Source organism: Saccoglossus kowalevskii, chromosome 19, assembly GCF_978046115.1.
Source record: "Saccoglossus kowalevskii chromosome 19, keSacKowa6.1, whole genome shotgun sequence".
NCBI lineage: Eukaryota > Metazoa > Hemichordata > Enteropneusta > Harrimaniidae > Saccoglossus > Saccoglossus kowalevskii.
In genome coordinates, this window is record NC_140659.1 from 18,178,201 (window position 1) to 18,197,335 (window position 19,135).

Sequence of the window (19,135 nt, forward strand, 5' to 3'; positions counted from 1 at the left end):
GGCACGCTATGGCCATCTGACGCATGCGCAGGTGACGACTCCCCCGCTTTAACATTATTCGTTCACAGTCCCTCAAGGACTGTGATTCGTTGTAGACGAATATGCGTTCAATCGCAAAAATTATAAGTGAACTAGATATTTATATTAAACTTTTTTCTTGACAGGATACTGAACACAAGACTTCAGCTGATTCAAGCGTCAGCAGTAGTTCGGGGTGTAGCTCGGCTAGCCCTACCCAGTGCAACAACGGTGGTGATGATAAACCAAGTCCAACGGCGATCGAGACCATCGATCCTGAAGTGACGTACCCCGTTACGGAGTACGCTGGGCCAAAAATCGTTATTCCTGAACCAGAACCTGAGGTAATAAATATATGACCGTATTGTCTAGCCTGATCCGATATGTCACGTGTTAGGTCACGTGTTGTATTATGTGTAGCGGGCACCAGAACACTGTTGCTACATTTATTCGAATCGTCGTTATCATATACTGAATATCGTGTGAAAAAAAGTACCCGGATGTCTGACCTTTATTGTCTCAGGTGTTCTAAATGCTATTTCTGTAAGAACGTCCAAAAAACACCCACAATGATTGATTTTTAATGAAATACAAATTAAATTATATTACAATTCAATAAATATTGCAATCAATATATTATTTCGATTAACATGCAGCCGAAAAATAGAAAGGCGTATATATTTTGGCAACATTCCAGTAAAGCCAATTATAATAGTCTTTAAAATGAACGTCATTAGAGGTTTACGGAGGAAAAATGTAGTCAATTTGTGTAGCTTGCTGAGTTATTCATGAAATTCATATATGCAATCGTAGTGATACTTTTTCTTGTACGGCGTTAGCACGAAACGAATTCTTTCAGAGAGCACATGCTCAGGAAATGAAATGTATGTTACGGATTCTTAATATGCAGTTCTTATTGTAATAGGGCAATGTGTTGTACTTGTAATTAATTATTATAAATGTTTATGTGAATTATAGTCTGAATATTATTATTCAAAAAAAAAGGTCCACACTACTAGTAAGTCTGCGCTATGCAAAATTTACCGGAATTATTGTGAAAGCTGAGATTACAAGTCGACTTCCTCGATAGTCCAGAAATGCTAGAAAAATAGTGGAATTTTGGGGCCGATTTTAGTTCATTTTTACCACTTTGGCAGTAAAAATAAAAAAATAAGTCGCAAGCGGTGCCCTTCGAACTGACGCGCGCGCTGGCCAGAAACAAATTATTTGTTTGGCGTTAACGGGTAACACTAATCAGTACTAAAACAAACAAAAAAGTATTTTACAAACGCCGTCGCATTGCTTAAACTAGGAATTTTGGATAGTTACATATTGCCCCTTGGGTTTGGCAAATACTGTGACCGTTTTTCAATGTTTGTCAGTTTCAGATGCTTGACCTGCGTTCATTCACATTATCGTCTACACGTAATTGTAGTGTGAAACCTATAGTTCATCCGGGAGTGAAGTGGGACATGTATCACCTGGGAGTGTTAACATTCATTGCAGCTGTCCAGGAAAGTGATTTAGAAGATTTGAGTCATATATTTATTTATTCAAAGATCATACAGCAAACATACGTTTATGATGCAGGAAATTAGTCACGTCACTGTAACTGTGCAGTAGTTACGGCCTAGTCGCCTCAGATACGTCCCCTTCGTGCCCACTTTCACGGCGCGCGCAATATAGATATACTTACAATCCAACGCCACGCACAGCGTTACTATGTCTAAATGGTGACTCAGACAACCGGGAAACTGGAGTTTTAAATGTCATGGAAACTGCATTTTATGTCTTCGTTTTCCATTATTTTCAATGGTGAACGCATCGTCTTCATATTCCGTTCAGTGACATGGATTGTATATGTCACGACTCGGCCCCAAAACTAATCTCTATTTTTGTGCGCGATGTTTGCGTAGGTTTGTCATTTATGTTCATTTTAATCATAAACCTATATTTTTCCATTTTTAATTTGAAAATGGTATCATGAAAATGATATTTCCACATTACACTGTATTTGTTATTTTGATTTCTCGGATTTGAAAGTTGAACACAGCAGTGGGTAGGAAACTGTTGTCTAGGAAACATGAGTAGTCTTCATGTTTTTGAAGCGTATATCAGTTTTCTAGTCGTGTCATTGTGGGGCACAAATCCAACATCTACACCAGCTACTCCAACTATCTCTTGACTCATTATTTTGCTTGTTTTTCCTGTTCTATCCTCCATTCAATTCAAAATCTAATAAGTGTACATTTAATAGTTGTACGGGGTAAAGTTGAACGGTACGTTGCCAATAATTACATACATACAATCGAGTCACTTTGCTCACAAATATGGCCGCTCGACGGCGTTTCCATGGGTGCCAATATTTCTTTATAATTCTCCAACAACTTCAATTATTAATGTATCTTCAAGAAAGTTCGTTCATCGACCTCAGTCGTAAGTGTAGATAGGTTTATTGAACCGCGTGCGGGATTCGTCACACAGCCACGTTATCTTCTGAGATACTCTAGGATGGCGGTTGCTAGGGATGTGCTTGATCCGATCCGTGTTGTATACAAGCATTTATTACAAGAACTAATATATCCACAGTACGTTCGCATTTAGTCATCATGTTGCTACACTAATATTAACCAGTTCTGTGTTGTTGTATAAAAACTAAAGGGGAACCGAGCAAAACATTGCTGTAGTGGTTCTTCACTTCCCCGTACATATAATCCATTATCTCTAACTCCATACTTATTTTACTCCGATTCCGACCCGGTACTGCTAATAACATTGAAGTGCCGTTACCACATCATACACAATGCCTAGTGACAGTTATGTACTGAGACAGACCATGAAGCCAGCTCATTCTCTTTCTTTTCGCCGACAGGAGCCAGTTGTCGATGTCGACAGCAACACACGGGACGCCGTCTTTGTTTTTCTGCGGCGAAGGCTAGGTACTTACAAAGGGTGGAAAGAAATTTTCCGTGCCTTGGGATTCGAAGAAAAGGAAATTATGGAATTGAAGTTCCATTACATCAATACAAGTTTAGAAGAATGCATATTTCAAGGACTACATGTGTGGGCCAAAAAGGATGGCGCGGATATAGGCACTTTATTTGGTGCTCTGTGTCATGAAAAAGTCAATCAAAGGATTTTAGTTGGTAAGTACTGTGAAATTATGTTCAAACTGAAAAAAAACGTTTTCAACAGATGTGAGCGGCAAGTCAACATTAAAAAAAATATGTCCAAACCGCGTAGTGATTAAAGATGCAGTATAATCATATATATATATATACATTTGTGGAATGCACGACTTTTCGTTGAATGAAGAATTTAAACCACTAATATGCATGTGCTGTGCTTGTTATTGTACATACCAAAACAACGAGTAAAAAATACAGCGCCAAACGACAATACTAAAAATTACTTTCCTCGTTCCATAATGCATCTTTAAAGCGGGAGAGTCGTCACCTGCGCATGCGTCAGATGGCCATAGCGTGTCATTGTTTACAAACAAGCGTCTACCCATGAGCCTTTGTGTTTTTAGCGTGTATTGTTATCGTCGCTTGGGACTCAATTCCCGTGCGTGCGCAGGTGACGACCCTTACTCTTTAATGGATTCCTGAAATGACTATACGAGGGCGAACCACTGTTTTCGCTTGGACTCGACTTCTAGCACACAATTATCTGAAATTCGGCTCACTTTCACTAGTCAAAGAAACTAGACGCAAACGTATTGCTGAGAGAGAACGTTCATAATCGTACCACGTGACTACGGAGACCCAATCACTTAGCTTGTTGTTATAATTTAATATTTTTTTCTAGATGATTTGAAGAGGCGATTTTCTAAACTGAAACCGGTTGTTATCAAACCCGTATTGACAAGGCAATCCACTCCCGTAAGGTCCGTCGACGAATACGACAACAGACCATTACTGAGAAAACAAGAATACTTGCCGAAACCATCTCCGTCCCTGAAGAAGAAACAGAAATCTGGATTCAGAGAGAGGCTCCCATTCGGGCATAGTCGGTCATCCAGTATCACGGAAGAAGAGGCCGTGCCTCCAATTACTCCCAGCGAACCCAAAAAACGAGAACGTCGCCCCAGTGTACCAGCCATATTTTCGGATATGTTTAGTAGAAAGGGTAGTAATGGAGACGAGATGCCGAAAGTGAATGGCAACAAAAAGGGGACAAATAATCTAAGACAAATCAGTGAAGATGGAAACACGGCATCGAGTTCTAAACGCGGTAGTACGTCTGCACCGTCTTCCAAGCGGGACAGTTCGTCGCTATCGTCTTTCAGGGTGGAAGCGGATATCCACAACGAAAGTACAGACGAAAGTGTACACCAATCGCAGCCGACTACACCGAGAGTCGGGTTTGCGGATAGGACCCTTGTTATTCACGAGTCTGGAAGTGAAGATGGCAGCCCCAGAATTTCCAGAAAATCAAAAAAAGAGAATTCATCATTCTTCCGGCGAAAAGTCGGTATTCTAAAATCGTATTCACCTACTTCGAGTCCTGTTGTCGCAAAGAAATCTACGGGTGCGAAGTCACGGCGTCGGCGAAAGATGGGACACACTTCGCCTGAGCCTCCGTCGCTCGAAGAAGTTAGCTCGCGGTTTCAAAATTGTGACGATAACACACCAAAAGAAATATATATGTTGCCTTCGTCGGAAAGAGAATATCCCAATGGAGGCATTACCGGAAGTGAAACCTCGACTGAAGAAAGTACTAGTAGCTCGCGAAAAACGTCCAGCGAAACACAAGCGAGTTCAAGAATCGAGGACTTGCACGAGGCTATTGACGAGAAGGACCAAGACGATGCAACACGACATCTCGCGAATGCCGGAAAATCAATTGAGATTTTATTACAACAATATAATGAGAATAAGGATAATGTTAATTATAAAATGACCGAATTAAACGCTGATTCGAATGTGTGTGTTGTAGAATTAGTGAAGACAGTTGAGGAAGAAAGCAGACATAGTCATGTTAGACGACAGAGAAGTCTCTCCGATAGCGACATCCCAGTGCAAAGACTTTTTACAAAAACCAAGACAGGTACTTTCAGAATGGACTTTTACTTCAGACACAAATCGGACAATTACGGTATTCCTAAAATTAGACAGAACTCTTTTACTAGGAGGCATTCGGAACAATCATTCCCAAATACTGAAATTAAGTCGGACCCGGTCTGGCAGCTTCGACCCTCCAAACGAGTTGTAATGTTCAATCACCATAACAACCACCAGCCAGTTTACAAGACGACGTCATCAATGACCAATATCTCAACTACAATTTGACTCGTAGTGTGTCTGGTTTCAACTCATTCCCTCGTCAACGCCGCAGTTCTGTGTTACTGGGACGAGCCTGGGCAACTGTTATTAATTTGCTTAGTTCGTATTTACAACATTTTCATTTCAATGAAACACGTTTAAATGGAAACTGTCATGATGACTAGTATAGTCCGAAGTTTCTCCGAGAAAAGCGGGATATTTTAGTATGACAACGTCTGTTGAAGAAAAGTCAACAGTTTCAGCAAGTCACGAACTTGAAAAAGCGGTGTATCTTACTTTGAATATATTTTAGTAATCTGTCCCGGTTGTACCGAAAACTATTTACTTATCGTTGGCATATGCATACTTTTATGTTTTCAAATGAGAGACAAATACGATGGAAACTATAGCAACTGAATATCAAAATCTTCTTATATTATCCAGATACATCTTATTTATATACTAAAACAATATGTGACATCATCAATCACGTGATTACACGTCACAATGATTGGAAATGGAAACTTAATTACGTTATTTACGTGTTTTGGGGTCAGAGGTCAGTTATTTGACACTTTCAATTATAGCACGAACATATATCACGTGGTTGGTGTTTGTGTCAAAGTTCACTAACGATACAAATGTTTGCTAGGTTTGCAGAAATACTATTTTGACTTTTTATGCGTTGACCCACTTCCGGAGCTTCCTGGGGGGGGGGGAGAGGTTCTCAGCCTAGAATGGATTCCAATATCATCTTTAACTCCGTGTTTTTATGTAAATTATCCTTCCTTTACCCCCAAGCATACAATAAATGGTTTGCATTAATGTCTCAATGAGTTTCCTGGGACGCTCTTTAAAGACAGAACCTCAGAGCGTACGTTTCAGTGTGTTTCCGGGATATTCTAAATGAGCGGTAGTTCCGCGTCATTATGGGTCCCTTGCGGTCGTGGACCGTGACCTTGACTCCTCGTCTTAAAGGTTTAATATTGATAAGAACATGTATTTTTTAGCACTGCTGTTTGATGCTGAAACAATGAAATTCGCTAATACGCATGTGCACTGGTTGTTTAGGTACGTACAATAAAAACACTGCACATGCGTAGTAGTCACGATGATTTAAATTTTCCATCTAACGTATAATATTGTTTGTCCTGCAAACCCAAAATGTTTAGTACTAGTATATGATAAATCATAATTTCACCTACAGTATGGAATATCAAACAATAATATTAAATATATATATATATTTTCGTTCATACCGAAAATTTAAGGGACTATATATTGACTTTTAAAAAGTTGGGGGTCACTAGCCTAATTTTTGAGAAAATGATAGTATTTTAGTAGATATTGGCCATTTTGTTTGCCATATGTTCCTATGGCAGAAATATTATTTCATATGTCTAATTGTAGACTGGTGACATGGAGTGAACACAGCTTATTCTCCTGAATTATTTTTGTAAATCCGGGTTTTAAAAAAATGCAATTTTGTGATTTATTGAATTCCTTAATTTTTGACAAATATCAGGACAAGCTTCTCAAAATACGTCACAAACACATGAAATAATTTCATGCTTTCATGGTGCCATGGGACATTAGTTCCATGATTTAACATAACAAAACCAATGAACTCATGTGATTTACAACCACTTTCTCAAAAATTATAAGTACCTTGATGCGCCGGCCAGAGTAGCTGTGCGCGGTGTCGTTCGGTATGGGTCCCATGCGACGAATATGACGCATGTAAAATCCGTTGTTTGTTTACACGAAATTAATACATGTCTTTTAACCCACCAGTGTATCCCCACACATAATGATTAATTTCAGGATTCAATCTTTTTGCCCCGAAATCTACAAATCACGGAACGTACATGGCGGAAACTGATATTTCAGAGTTTTTTTCAATGTGAAGTCTAGTCGAGGAGACTGTGATGTTCTGGTCATTACAGAAATTTGCCCAAATGTACCCGGTAACCCCAAAAAATCATAATTTGTAATAATTCAAAATAAACATGTTCATTAAAACATAAACATATCATTTTGTGACTATCGTTCGATACAACCTAAAACTTCCGTTCGGTTATTTTATAAGACTCATCCTTTGTCCCATCATGCACTGCGATATTCCAACGCAAAAAAAGTCTATAAAATGGCCGAATACTGCCTTGCTATGAAAACCAGCAGTTAGTGCATAGCAACGGGTAAGCTAGGTAATTTGACGAAACTAGAAAAAAAATCCATGATTTTGCTGATTATTTGATCTGATGGCGGGTGCTTAAACCCATTATTGTTTAGTCAAATAGTGGTGGACCATAATTATATTGGATGTGATTAGAGTTGTTTTAGAAGTTGATTTCAAAATACACCGAGTTGATCTGTTCACATTTATCCAAACCACCCCGACAAAAATAATGGTCTAGCCCTTAGAACGTAAACGGCGTACGGTACTGGTCAGTTATTAAGGTGCTTGACCCACAGGTGATGATGATATGTGTGTTTGTTCGTCACATATTTTCTCAGCACTACACTCATCGAGTTTTGTTATCTCAGTATCTGTATATACGCAATGTAAATAAATTATATATGTAATAATGTATACAATATTAAATGATGTTTTTTTTTCTTCTGCACAAAACATTAGATTTTTCACGTGTTTTCGAAGAATAATGTTACATGCAATTTATTTTCATCAATGTTGGTAAACAACTTAGTTAACACATTCATTGAATAGCATACATTCAGTGTACTAGTACACAGAACGATATTTTAAAGCGGGGGAGTCGTCACCTACGCATGCGTGCGGTGGCCATAGCGTGTCATTGTTTGCAAACATGTGTCTACCCATGAGCCTTTGCGTTCATCGCTTGGGACTCAATTCCCGCGCGTGCGCAGGTGACGTCCCCCCGCTTTAAATGATCACCAACATTCGAACGTGCTGAAAATCGCTGACATTTGAGCGATGAAATGTTTCACTTAATAGTCAAAAAATAGGAGGAGTACCAGCTTTATGTCCAAGTTGGTGGCGCTATTACTTAGACAAGACACTAGCGACTGAGTAATCCCTGATTTGCCTGCCGTACATGCCCGGCTAGGCTGTAGTAAGTTAATTATAAAATTAATTATAAAATTAACATCCATATTTAATGGATTATGACTAACAAGAGATGGTATTTGTTGTCATTATTGACGTCATCGGTACATGTAATAGCTACAAATCAAATCTTAATCTTAACAAATCTTAATTTAACTAAAACGCCAACAATCTCATTCTGGGAATATACTTTATTCTAAATTAGCAACATCTTGAAATAGCGTAATAACTGATTAGCTAAATTATCTGAAATAACATGCTAACTAAATATGTTAGAGCAATAAAACAAGGGATTCCTCACAGGAAATATGATTTAATGTAACGTAATTGGTTTCGACGTAGTGAAACGAGATAAGAATTAGTCATTATATCATTAAACATACTAGTAAACAAAACACAGACGCCGTGATTTAAAATAAAACTGGTCAACGTTAATTTCGATAAAAACACATTCCCTCCATACGCCCTCTGGCGACGAATAGTTTTTGTGACGTAAATGGATACTGACCGTCCAACGCGTCGATGTTGTATTGATGTGCAGTCAACCGTGAATAAAACATAATGCCTTTGAACATTCTTGTCTATTTGAGCGGCGTTGCTTACTCCTTTCATCATACTGACGTCACAGAAAACATCTCACCACTAGAGGGCGCGAAAAGTGCTTGTCAGACACAAATCGGCAAGTGTGTACATCTAACAACCGTATATTATAATTAAATAAAATGATTTCTAAAAAGTCGCGACAGTTTTTCTTTATACATGGTGAATGTCGCTGGTTACATATATATTATGTGTTTATTTAGCTTGTTTTAAGTGAATCGAACCACATTCTCGGTATGCCGGTTCTTGGCGTGTGTGCAGGGCATCTGATTCACCGTTATACCAAGATTAGAAGACCGTGGTTTTACTAACTCTCGTCTCTCTTTTTATTAAACAATATTACACCGCAAGCTACTAGTAATTGTATGCCCGTTTAATTTTACCTACCCCCCTAAAAAAACATGTTTTTATAATTAATAATAGCAACAATATTATTACATCTGTGCAATACATTATCTTGAAATCCACACAGAAGGTCGGACGAATGACAACTTTTGTTTCAATAAACATATTACGATAAATTAATATATTCTTATTATTTTCTAGTAGGTAATAACAAAAACATAACGTAGTTCTTTAAGTCTTTTATAAATATTGAAATTAATCTAAGCAAAATGCATTTTTTTATTTATATTTGTTCGTCCATACATATGAATATTCCTTTCGCCAATACGATAACACTGCCTTTTTATTTATAAAACCGAAAAATGGAAAAATGGTCATTTATTGAAATAGAGGGCGCACTCGCTTGCAGGAACATATGGCTGTCTAACATAGAAGTGTTTGCGTATGTGAGTTATCTTTGAAAAATATGTGCATGTATGGTTATCATTCATTGTACACATCTTTCTTGTTTCTTGTACACTGATTCGTTCCAATTATATAAATAATGCAATATATATAATAGATGCATTTAACAACAGAAGTTTTCAAGTCACAGCACCACATTGATGTCCCGCGCTCGAGAACTAGTCACTAAATATTATATTGTCGACGAGGGCGGTATTTGTACTAGTAGTACTAATTTGTCAACTTGGTCACAGTTTTGACTGAGACTAGTAGAGGGAATACGATACGCCCGAGCACAACCTTGAAACACAAAACACGAGTAATCAGGGGTATATTTTGACAAGACACGTTATTACTTGACTACTAAACTTACTGTATCTCAAGTTCGCCATTTTTTTTGTCTAGTGCAAACCTCAGTGTTATGTTATCTTTAAAATAAGTCATTTAAGTATAACTTCAACTTTGTATTCGAAAAAGGTCAACTGTATGTTAATTTCTAGTTAACAAAATGTGCTCCAGGGGTGAAATTAAAAACCTAACATCAAGCTTGGCCACCCAAGATTGAAGTTCTACCCGAGTGGTCCTGAAACATTGTTTTCTCAACAACTCGGGTTGCCCGGTGATCATGCATGAACCTCGTTACAAGAATTTATCCGTAATCGATTCTGTGTTTTTTTCTTCTTCTCTAGATCTGGGAGGTATGCCGTTTTGTGACAGTCTGAGTATCAATCGTGAATTCCGGTGGGATATTTTGCGCAGTAGTGAACTGTATAATTTTATTCAAGTTTCGATCATATTACATGTATTTCATTGGCCACAGGTCTTCAGTGCAATTTGTGATAAAAAAAACAAAAAACGTAGGATAATCATGAAAATTGAAAAAGTAGACTTTCAAAAGGTTGCTCCACGCTCTAGAACGTTTAGTAACTTTAAGTACCACGGCGTTGTCCTTACTGAAACACTCGTTATTTGTACTCATACACGCATATATCCCATAATGCTAAGTAGACCACGATCGTGGAGGAATGCTTTTATTATACCGCAATGTGATGAGGCTAGAGAACTGAAGTAAAAAGGCAGTGTTACATGTCGATGAGGCATGAGGTAAATTGCTTTTTGTGTCACATAGAATAGTATTCGTCCCGCGCAAAGAAAAAAACAAAATAGGCAAATCTCAGACTATAGTTGTATGTGGGCAAATTCACACACACTTTAAAATACGAGCACGTGCTGGAATTTAAAGATATTTTATGTCAATAATCTTATAAACATATTTTAAAATTTTAATAAAATTTGCGATGTTTCAGTGATTAATACTTTTATATAAAGATAATTTGGTTTCTTCAACTCCATCATGGCCTAATTTTCATCGTTATTTGTACATTTTGTACTATTACTACGCCTGGGGGCGCTGTTCTGGTGAAAGGTCGAGGTCATTCATTGTAAATCCACGCTAAAAACAACGTTGCCCGTGTTCGAGATGTTTGGGTCTAGCCTGGGGCCGTAAACTTCCAAAATATGCATTTTATTTGTTAGAAAGGAAGGTACAAGGATTACAGTATTTAGTTCCATGGTATTCCGAATCTTTGGTAGTCAACGGTGACAGTATAGGTGAGTTGTTCAAGAGAGTGCGTAATTTTGAGTCACTGCCATGACTGGCTTTGTTCAATGTGTTGCGAGACTGGATAATGACAGATCGGCGCCTACAGCTTGCGATGTTCGTGTTTTCCGAGTGAATTTTAAATCCGTATTAGCCAGAAGCTCCCGAAAGCAATAATTTGTTTTTAATTCCTCCAGGCTCTGTCTCATTAAACGAATATTAAGCATATTTTGAAATAGATCCTTTCCGGAAGTGGTCGTAATTATAGTACTGATCGTCAACTCGCGTGCAATCAGTCAGCTATTACGTACAGCAAACCACGCTACATTAGCATAGCACTATTCACCTGAGATAAGGGCATGCTCTGTTTGTTTTGAAATACTTGAATTGAGTGTCAGTAATTCCCAAATATTTTGTTTTCGGGTGAATGCAACCATCGAAGCTATCACAATACATTTTATACGCCACTGAATTTGTAAGGGACTATGTTGACAGCTACCGGTCTCTTTAATTATTAAACTTTTAACATTTAATGTTAGGTATAACTTGTAATATAATAAGGGCTAAATATTCACTGTGTTTAATAATTTTAATGGATTTGATGTTGCAGGGATATATTTAATCGGTTTTCAATTCACTGATTTGTAAAGGAAACAATACATTCCATTGATAAATGTGAATATTCACTGGGACTTTGATGCATTTAAATTTTGGCAATATAAGTGTGAATAAAACTGAGTGAATAATTAAGCCCTATTACTACTTTAAAAAAAATTTAGTGTTAATTCCCAAATAATACTTTTTCATGGTGAATGTGAAACTTACACTTAGTGTGCAGCAATAAATTTGTACATGACAGCTTCTTTTTTTGTTTTTATAAACAAATTTGAATCCTGTATTAAGCTTGAATTTTTTTAGGATTTAATTTTAATAGAAATTAAGGAGAATAATTATTTCATCTGATTTTAACTTCTTAGCAGATGTGGTGTTGCAGGTATATTTGTTAGGTTTTACATTTGATTTCACTAGTTTGAGAAGGAAACAGTGCAGTCTGTAGTCAATTGAGGTACCTAATAATCACCAAAACAAGCAAGAATAAAACCCAATATATAAATACAGTCCTTCAAAGTAGACAACAATTTGATATTGTTTCATAAATTCCCATTTTTACTAAATAATTTCAGTATGTTGAATATTTCTGATAAAATATTGAAATTTGAGACATTTATTGATTTGTGAGCAAAAAAAAAAATGGATGTGCATTCTGTTTGTCTTGGAATAATAACCTACATTTTATAATACTATAATTCATCAACATATGGTGTTTAATATTGAAAAAAAAAATTATATGGAATCATGTGGTATTGCATATTCCTACAAACTGAATAAATCAGTCTATATTGTCTGAGTTTTCACTAAAGAATAGCAATCATAGTCGTGATTTCAAAATAAAATTGTGAAAACACTGCTTTTAATTCTAAAAAAAAATAATAATAATTTTTTTTCGTAGCAATAAGCATTTGTTAAGTGGGGAGTGATCTTCTGAAAAAAAAAAATAGTTTGCGAGGCCAACTGGAATTGGGACCTTTTTCTATATAATTTTGTGATCTGATTTTATAACTCCATATATTGGTGCAAAATAATGAGCCCCTAGTTGGCATTATTTGTTGGTTAGGCCAGACTTTTATTATCCCTTGTTTCGCGAACCCGCCGAATGAACAGAATCCAAAAAATGAAATAAAAATATAATTTTATTTCACTGTAATTTCTTGCGCTCGCCGACTTGTAAGCGCAAAAAAATGCTAAAAAAATATTATTTTTATCTTCATTTTTTTACCGCCCGCCGCATAACAAATCCAAGTTGCATTTTCGTGGGAGTATCATGATCTAAGTACCGAAGTCTCGCGCAGATGAGAAACAAGGTTATATGGAATAAAATTGTATTTCATGTCTTCTCTCCAATCAATGGTCTCACTTACAATTCTTTGAGAATCACACAAATCTAATGGAAAAAAAGAATTAATTTAATTTTTTCTCCACCCTCCTCAAAAAATTTGCCTTATAAAAACCCGTGAAACAAGGAATAAAAAAAGTCTGGCTTTATGAAAATAGTGCAGTATGAATTTAGAATCTAGAAATAGCGAAATGGTAAGTTAGCAAATTATGACCTTTCTTTATGCAAATGAGGCATGAAATTCACATATTTAATTGAGGCATTTCATTCATATGCAAATTAGTCATGAACATTTGGCTAAAGATGATACTCGAGTATATACTGCATCTTTATTCTGGACAATTGGGTTACTTTAACGTTGGTAGTCGTCGAATTTTGTGTATGGGATTCAGACCAAAACAACCACCACCATCTCTTATCTTAAAATAATGTTTTACAACAAATTTATATTTGTCATCAAAATCAATTGATTAGACTTTTGTCTAGATTTACATGAATGGTGTGGAGTCAATCAAAATATTCTAATTATACCATGTGATTGATCATGTGACATATTTGTCATTCCAGCTAGTATCTTGGGTAAACCATGAACAATGCGGTAAATGGTAACCATAGCAACAAGAATTCACCGACTGAAGAAGAAGGTTTGGGTAAATGGAAAGTTGTTGAAGTTCTCGGAACGGGCAAATATGGGAAAGTATCGTTATGGAAACATGAGGTATGATGTTATAAAAATACAGTTATGTTTGTGGATAAAATTATATGATGATTAGTCGAAACATATCAGTTTTTATATCTATATTTATGTATACAATAATGTCTGAGTGTAACAGCTGGTTTAACTTGCTTTCAAAATCACAATATATCTATCGGTGAGTTGAGCAAAGTAATCAGACTGAATTTGTCTTTTATCAGTGAGGAACATAACTTCTACAAAAAATAAGTTGATGTTATTGATGATGACTTTGATACTTTAAAAGTTTTTAGCTTATGTGTCTGCTGTCCACAGTCTTAGTTGATCTGTTGAGTCTATTCATCCACTAAGTCAGTGTTTGAAATCACTGCCCGCCCGTACACCCTGCATGGGTAACTACTCAGTCGGGCTTTTGAAAATTTACTATTTTATCAGTGAGGAACATAACTTCTACAAAAAATAAGTTGATGTTATTGATGATGACTTTGATACTTTAAAAGTTTTTAGCTTATGTGTCTGCTGTCCACAGTCTTAGTTGATCTGTTGAGTCTATTCATCCACTAAGTCAGTGTTTGAAATCACTGCCCGCCCGTACACCCTGCATGGGTAACTACTCAGTCGGGCTGGTGAAAATTTACTAGCCCCGTGTACCTAGAGTTCCAGTCGGCCCGACCTTTTCAGAACTGGATTATGAATCAAGATTTTTCTTACTTGAATGAAAGTCACTGCAGTGATACTGATTGAATGAAATATAGTGAAAGTAAATAAAATATTGAAAACATAAACAGGGGCTTGTAAATTGTTAGCAGGGCAGCAAGTTTTTAGCTCCGCTGTCGACTTTGTCGAGCGGAGCTTATCATATGAGTGATTGTCCGTCGTCGTCCGTGTCAATGTTTTACTTTTTTGACTTCTTCTTGAAAACTACAAGCCTGAATGCTTTGATACTTGGTGTATATGTACCTTGGGTAGACCTCTCTTAGGTTTGTTCATTTCATGTTGATATCTTCAATTCTTTAATTTTGGTGAATATTTTTGTCATTTTTGGTAAAAAGTGATATTTTCGACTTCTTGTTAAAAACCGCAAGTGCAATTGCTTTGATATTACATATATAGGTACTACATGTGGACCTCTCTCAGATTTGTTCATTTTGTAATGATATCTTTAATTCTCTAATTTTGGTGAATATTTTTATCATTTTTGGTAAAAAGTGATATTTTCGACTTCTTGTTAAAAACCACAAGTCCGATTGCTTTGATATTACATATATAGGTACTACATGTGGACCTCTCTCAGATTTGTTCATTTTGTGTTGATGTCTTCAATTCTCTAATTTTGGTGAATATTTTTGTAATTTTTGGTAAAAAGTGATATTTTCGACTTCTTGTTAAAAACCAATAGTTCAATTGCTTTGATATTACATATTTAGATACTACATGTAGACCTTTCTCAGATTTGTTCATTTCGTGATGATATCTTCGATTCTATAATTTTGGTGAATATTTTTGTCATTTTTGGTAAAAAGTGATATTTTCGACTTCTTGTAAAAAACCAATAGTCTGATTGCTTTGATATTACATATATAGGTACTACATGTGAACCTCTCTCAGATTTGTTCATTTTGTGATGGTATCTTCAATTCTCTAATTTTGGTGAATATTTTTGTAATTTTTGGTAAAAAGTGATATTTTCGACTTCTTGTTAAAAACCAAAAGTTCAATTGCTTTGATATTACATATTTAGATACTACATGTAGACCTTTCTCAGATTTGTTCATTTCGTGATGATATCTTCGATTCTATAATTTTGGTGAATATTTTTGTCATTTTTGGTAAAAAGTGATATTTTCGACTTCTTGTAAAAAACCAATAGTCTGATTGCTTTGATATTACATATATAGGTACTACATGTGGACCTCTCTCAGATTTGTTCATTTTGTGATGATATCTTCAATTCTCTAATTTTGGTGAATATTTTTGTAATTTTTGGTAAAAAGTGATATTTTCGACTTCTTGTTAAAAACCAAAAGTTCAATTGCTTTAATATTACATATTTAGATACTACATGTAGACCTTTCTCAGATTTGTTCATTTCGTGATGATATCTTCGATTCTATAATTTTGGTGAATATTTTTGTCATTTTTGGTAAAAAGTGATATTTTCGACTTCTTGTAAAAAACCAATAGTCTGATTGCTTTGATATTACATATATAGGTACTACATGTGGACCTCTCTCAGATTTGTTCATTTTGTGATGATATCTTCAATTCTCTAATTTTGGTGAATATTTTTGTCATTTTTGGTAAAAAGTGATATTTTCGACTTCTTGTTAAAAACTGTAAGTCCGATTGCTTTGATACTATACATATTGTTCATTTTCTAATGATGTCTGCAGTTCTTTAATTGAAATGTGCATTGCTAACAGCGGAGCTATCTCAGCCGATAGCCTGCTTGTTAAAGTTACCTGCCCTGTTGTCTGGTAAACTATTTTGACAAATATCAAACTCTGACTAAGTATCTCTATTTTCTCTGGCTTTAAATAAGAACTGGGAAAAGATTATTTTATCATGTGCTGCACAATAACCTTTATGATGCACAGCAATGATCCATACAAGGGAAACAATGAGTGCAAGTATCATTGGCTTGCTGTGTATCCTGGTCATTCTTTTACATGTATTGCATTTATGTGGAACTGAAGGTATTTTCCTTCTTCTTGGTCTTGTGGTTCTTCACTCCATCGTAAATTTATTCGGCAGGAAACTGGTCACCGCCTTGCAATGAAAGAATGCAGCAAGGAATTAGACGAGAAAATGATGGTGCATTGGAGGAGAGAAGTGGAAATCATACAAACACTACACCATGAGGGATTAGTGAAGGTAGATAAGCAAGCTCAGATCGGGAAATGCGGTTCCGAAAACAGCGAGATACGACGACTACCGCTTGAATACTGCAATGGCGGAGATCTGAGAAAGGTATTGTCTTGTCCAGATTTTAAGATTACACTGGGCATATGGGAGGTGCAAAAATGTTTGCGTAGAAGTTTTGAAAGAATTGCTAAAAGTCTGGAAGCAAGTAACAAAACTAAATATCGTTTTCCATGACTACGAGAGCTTACTAAAAATAGATCTGACGTAACCATATAATGTCATTCAGCGAATAAATCGTGAACAACGTGTGCAGACGGAAATATAATGACTGCATTACTGTGGCTTTATTGTGATTTTTTGTGAATGTCAAGTAACAGTAATTTTGATACTGGAGTGAAGCCATTTATAAATTAAGTGCCTTGTCAGTTATGAATACATTTTTCACTATTCTAGTTCTAGTAGAATCTAACATCTAACATGAATCACATTGCGCAATACCTAATGATATCATTTCAAACGTTACCGGTATTATAGTTGTATGTGCCAGTCGGTGTTCAAGTAAGGTGTTGCATTCTTTTTGTACAATTTTATGTAAAATCTAAAGAAGAGCCAGTAATATTGATATATTCTTTACAAATAATATTTTTAAAAATTTTAATTTTTGTTTTGTTTTAGATACTCCGAAAATCTGAACACTGCTGCGGACTTGAGGAGTACTGGGTTCGGGAACTGTTAAGACAATTGTCATCGGCCATAGAATATTTACATAATAACAAGATTATGCACCGTGATATTAAACCGGAAAATATTATCTTGCATCATGACCACAAAACAAAAAATGTAAGCGTGAATTCTTCTTTTATTGAAAGAAATGAATTTACACTGTTACTGTAAAATACTTTATTTTCGCTGAAGGGATTCATTGAAAATAAAATCTAGCAAATGTACCTGTATGCTTTTCTTATATTTTACATTTAACTCATCAAAAATCAGTGAAAATAAATTCCATACGAAACACCCAAAATAACTTTTCAGCAAATAATTCCAGCTAAAATAAAGTATTTTACAGTATTTTGTTCAGTTACAATATCACAAAGCGATTCATGAGGTTGTGTTGTGAAAATGAATTATGTTTTCATCACAAATTCACAAAATAGTCATGTTTGTAGTCTGCACTTTCCTTCAGAAGATTGGGACAAAATAGGCATGTTTTTTTGAGTAAAAACTGAAAATTGACTCAAATTTTATCTGTTGGTTCATTTCCATAAATATTAAAGAATATAATAAAAAAAAAAGTGAAGAAAAATTTGGGCGAGAAAGTCTGGTGGTGAAAAGGTTAAACTGCTTTTCTCGTCTATAGACGTTGATTTATTTTGTTTCACACCTGGTGTTCCATGTTCGTTATGTCATTTCTGTTGTAAATCATACTGTCTTATTCTTGGCATACAGGTTTGTTACAAGTTGACAGATTTTGGTTACGCCGTTAGGTGGGAATTAGAACCATGCGCCAGAGAATTTGTTGGAACCGCACAATACTTAGTAAGTATCTTTTCAGTAACTTTTGTATGGCTTATTGTTTAGCATGTCTTCCCAGCATCAGCAAAATTGGGTTTGAATCCCATGGTCAGCTAAGGGTCATAGCATTCCGATTTGGGAGAATGGCATTTTTTCGAAGCGGACATAAAGTTGTTGGTCTTGTGTACTAGTCATATGCCCAGTGTGTGTAAAGGACCTGATTGCTCTTTTCGCAAATAGTAGCGATTTCTGCAGTGTGCGACATTTGACATATTCTTCTCAATGCATGTGTATGCTTGAGTTGTACTATCCCTTATTTCTAAGACTGTAAATGGCCGCCAGCCTACCATTCAAAAGCCAGTTACAAACAAATTTACTTATTATCAACAGAATATTCTACCCTGCTGCATATTTTGAGAGATTCTAATCTTGGTAAATTGCTACAGTATCATGGATAAAAACTTAAATAACAGGGTTTATTGTACATCTGAATAAATACAATTCATTCATCCGTAAAATGTTGTACGAAACAACAAGAATCACTTCACTGAATTCAATCGATCATACAGGCATGGTAGAAAATAATAAGGTTAAATTCGGAATACCACAAAATATACAGGCAGGCAGCACAGGATCGCATTGACATCTGCATCGGTTGATATGATCATCAAACTACCTTCAGACATAATTAGCGGTATTCTCGTAATAACCTCATAATATTGAACCAGAAAATCAATTTAATTGA

At 35.8% G+C, this 19,135-nt stretch overlaps 2 protein-coding genes across 6 annotated transcripts in view; both read left to right on the forward strand.

The window, feature by feature from the left end:
- LOC102805246 (uncharacterized) overlaps nt 1-7,890 on the forward strand; it is a 56,805-nt gene extending 48,915 nt beyond the window's left edge. For all 4 annotated transcript variants that reach the window (XM_085493570.1, XM_085493571.1, XM_085493573.1 and 1 more), the window contains 3 exons: nt 165-362; nt 2,891-3,164; nt 3,829-7,890. In XM_085493570.1, the coding sequence (XP_085349696.1) occupies nt 165-362; nt 2,891-3,164; nt 3,829-5,312 (1,956 nt within the window). In that variant the 3' untranslated portion in view covers nt 5,313-7,890. The remainder of the gene's footprint in view (nt 1-164; nt 363-2,890; nt 3,165-3,828) is intronic.
- A 3,299-nt stretch (nt 7,891-11,189) lies between these two features.
- Nucleotides 11,190-19,135, forward strand: part of LOC100375591 (inhibitor of nuclear factor kappa-B kinase subunit alpha-like) — a 28,145-nt gene continuing 20,199 nt past the window's right edge. For both annotated transcript variants that reach the window (XM_085494112.1, XM_085494113.1), the window contains exons 1-5: nt 11,190-11,373; nt 13,884-14,034; nt 16,765-16,980; nt 17,551-17,715; nt 18,325-18,414. In XM_085494112.1, coding sequence (XP_085350238.1) covers nt 13,903-14,034; nt 16,765-16,980; nt 17,551-17,715; nt 18,325-18,414 — 603 coding nt within the window. In that variant the 5' untranslated portion in view covers nt 11,190-11,373; nt 13,884-13,902. The remainder of the gene's footprint in view (nt 11,374-13,883; nt 14,035-16,764; nt 16,981-17,550; nt 17,716-18,324; nt 18,415-19,135) is intronic.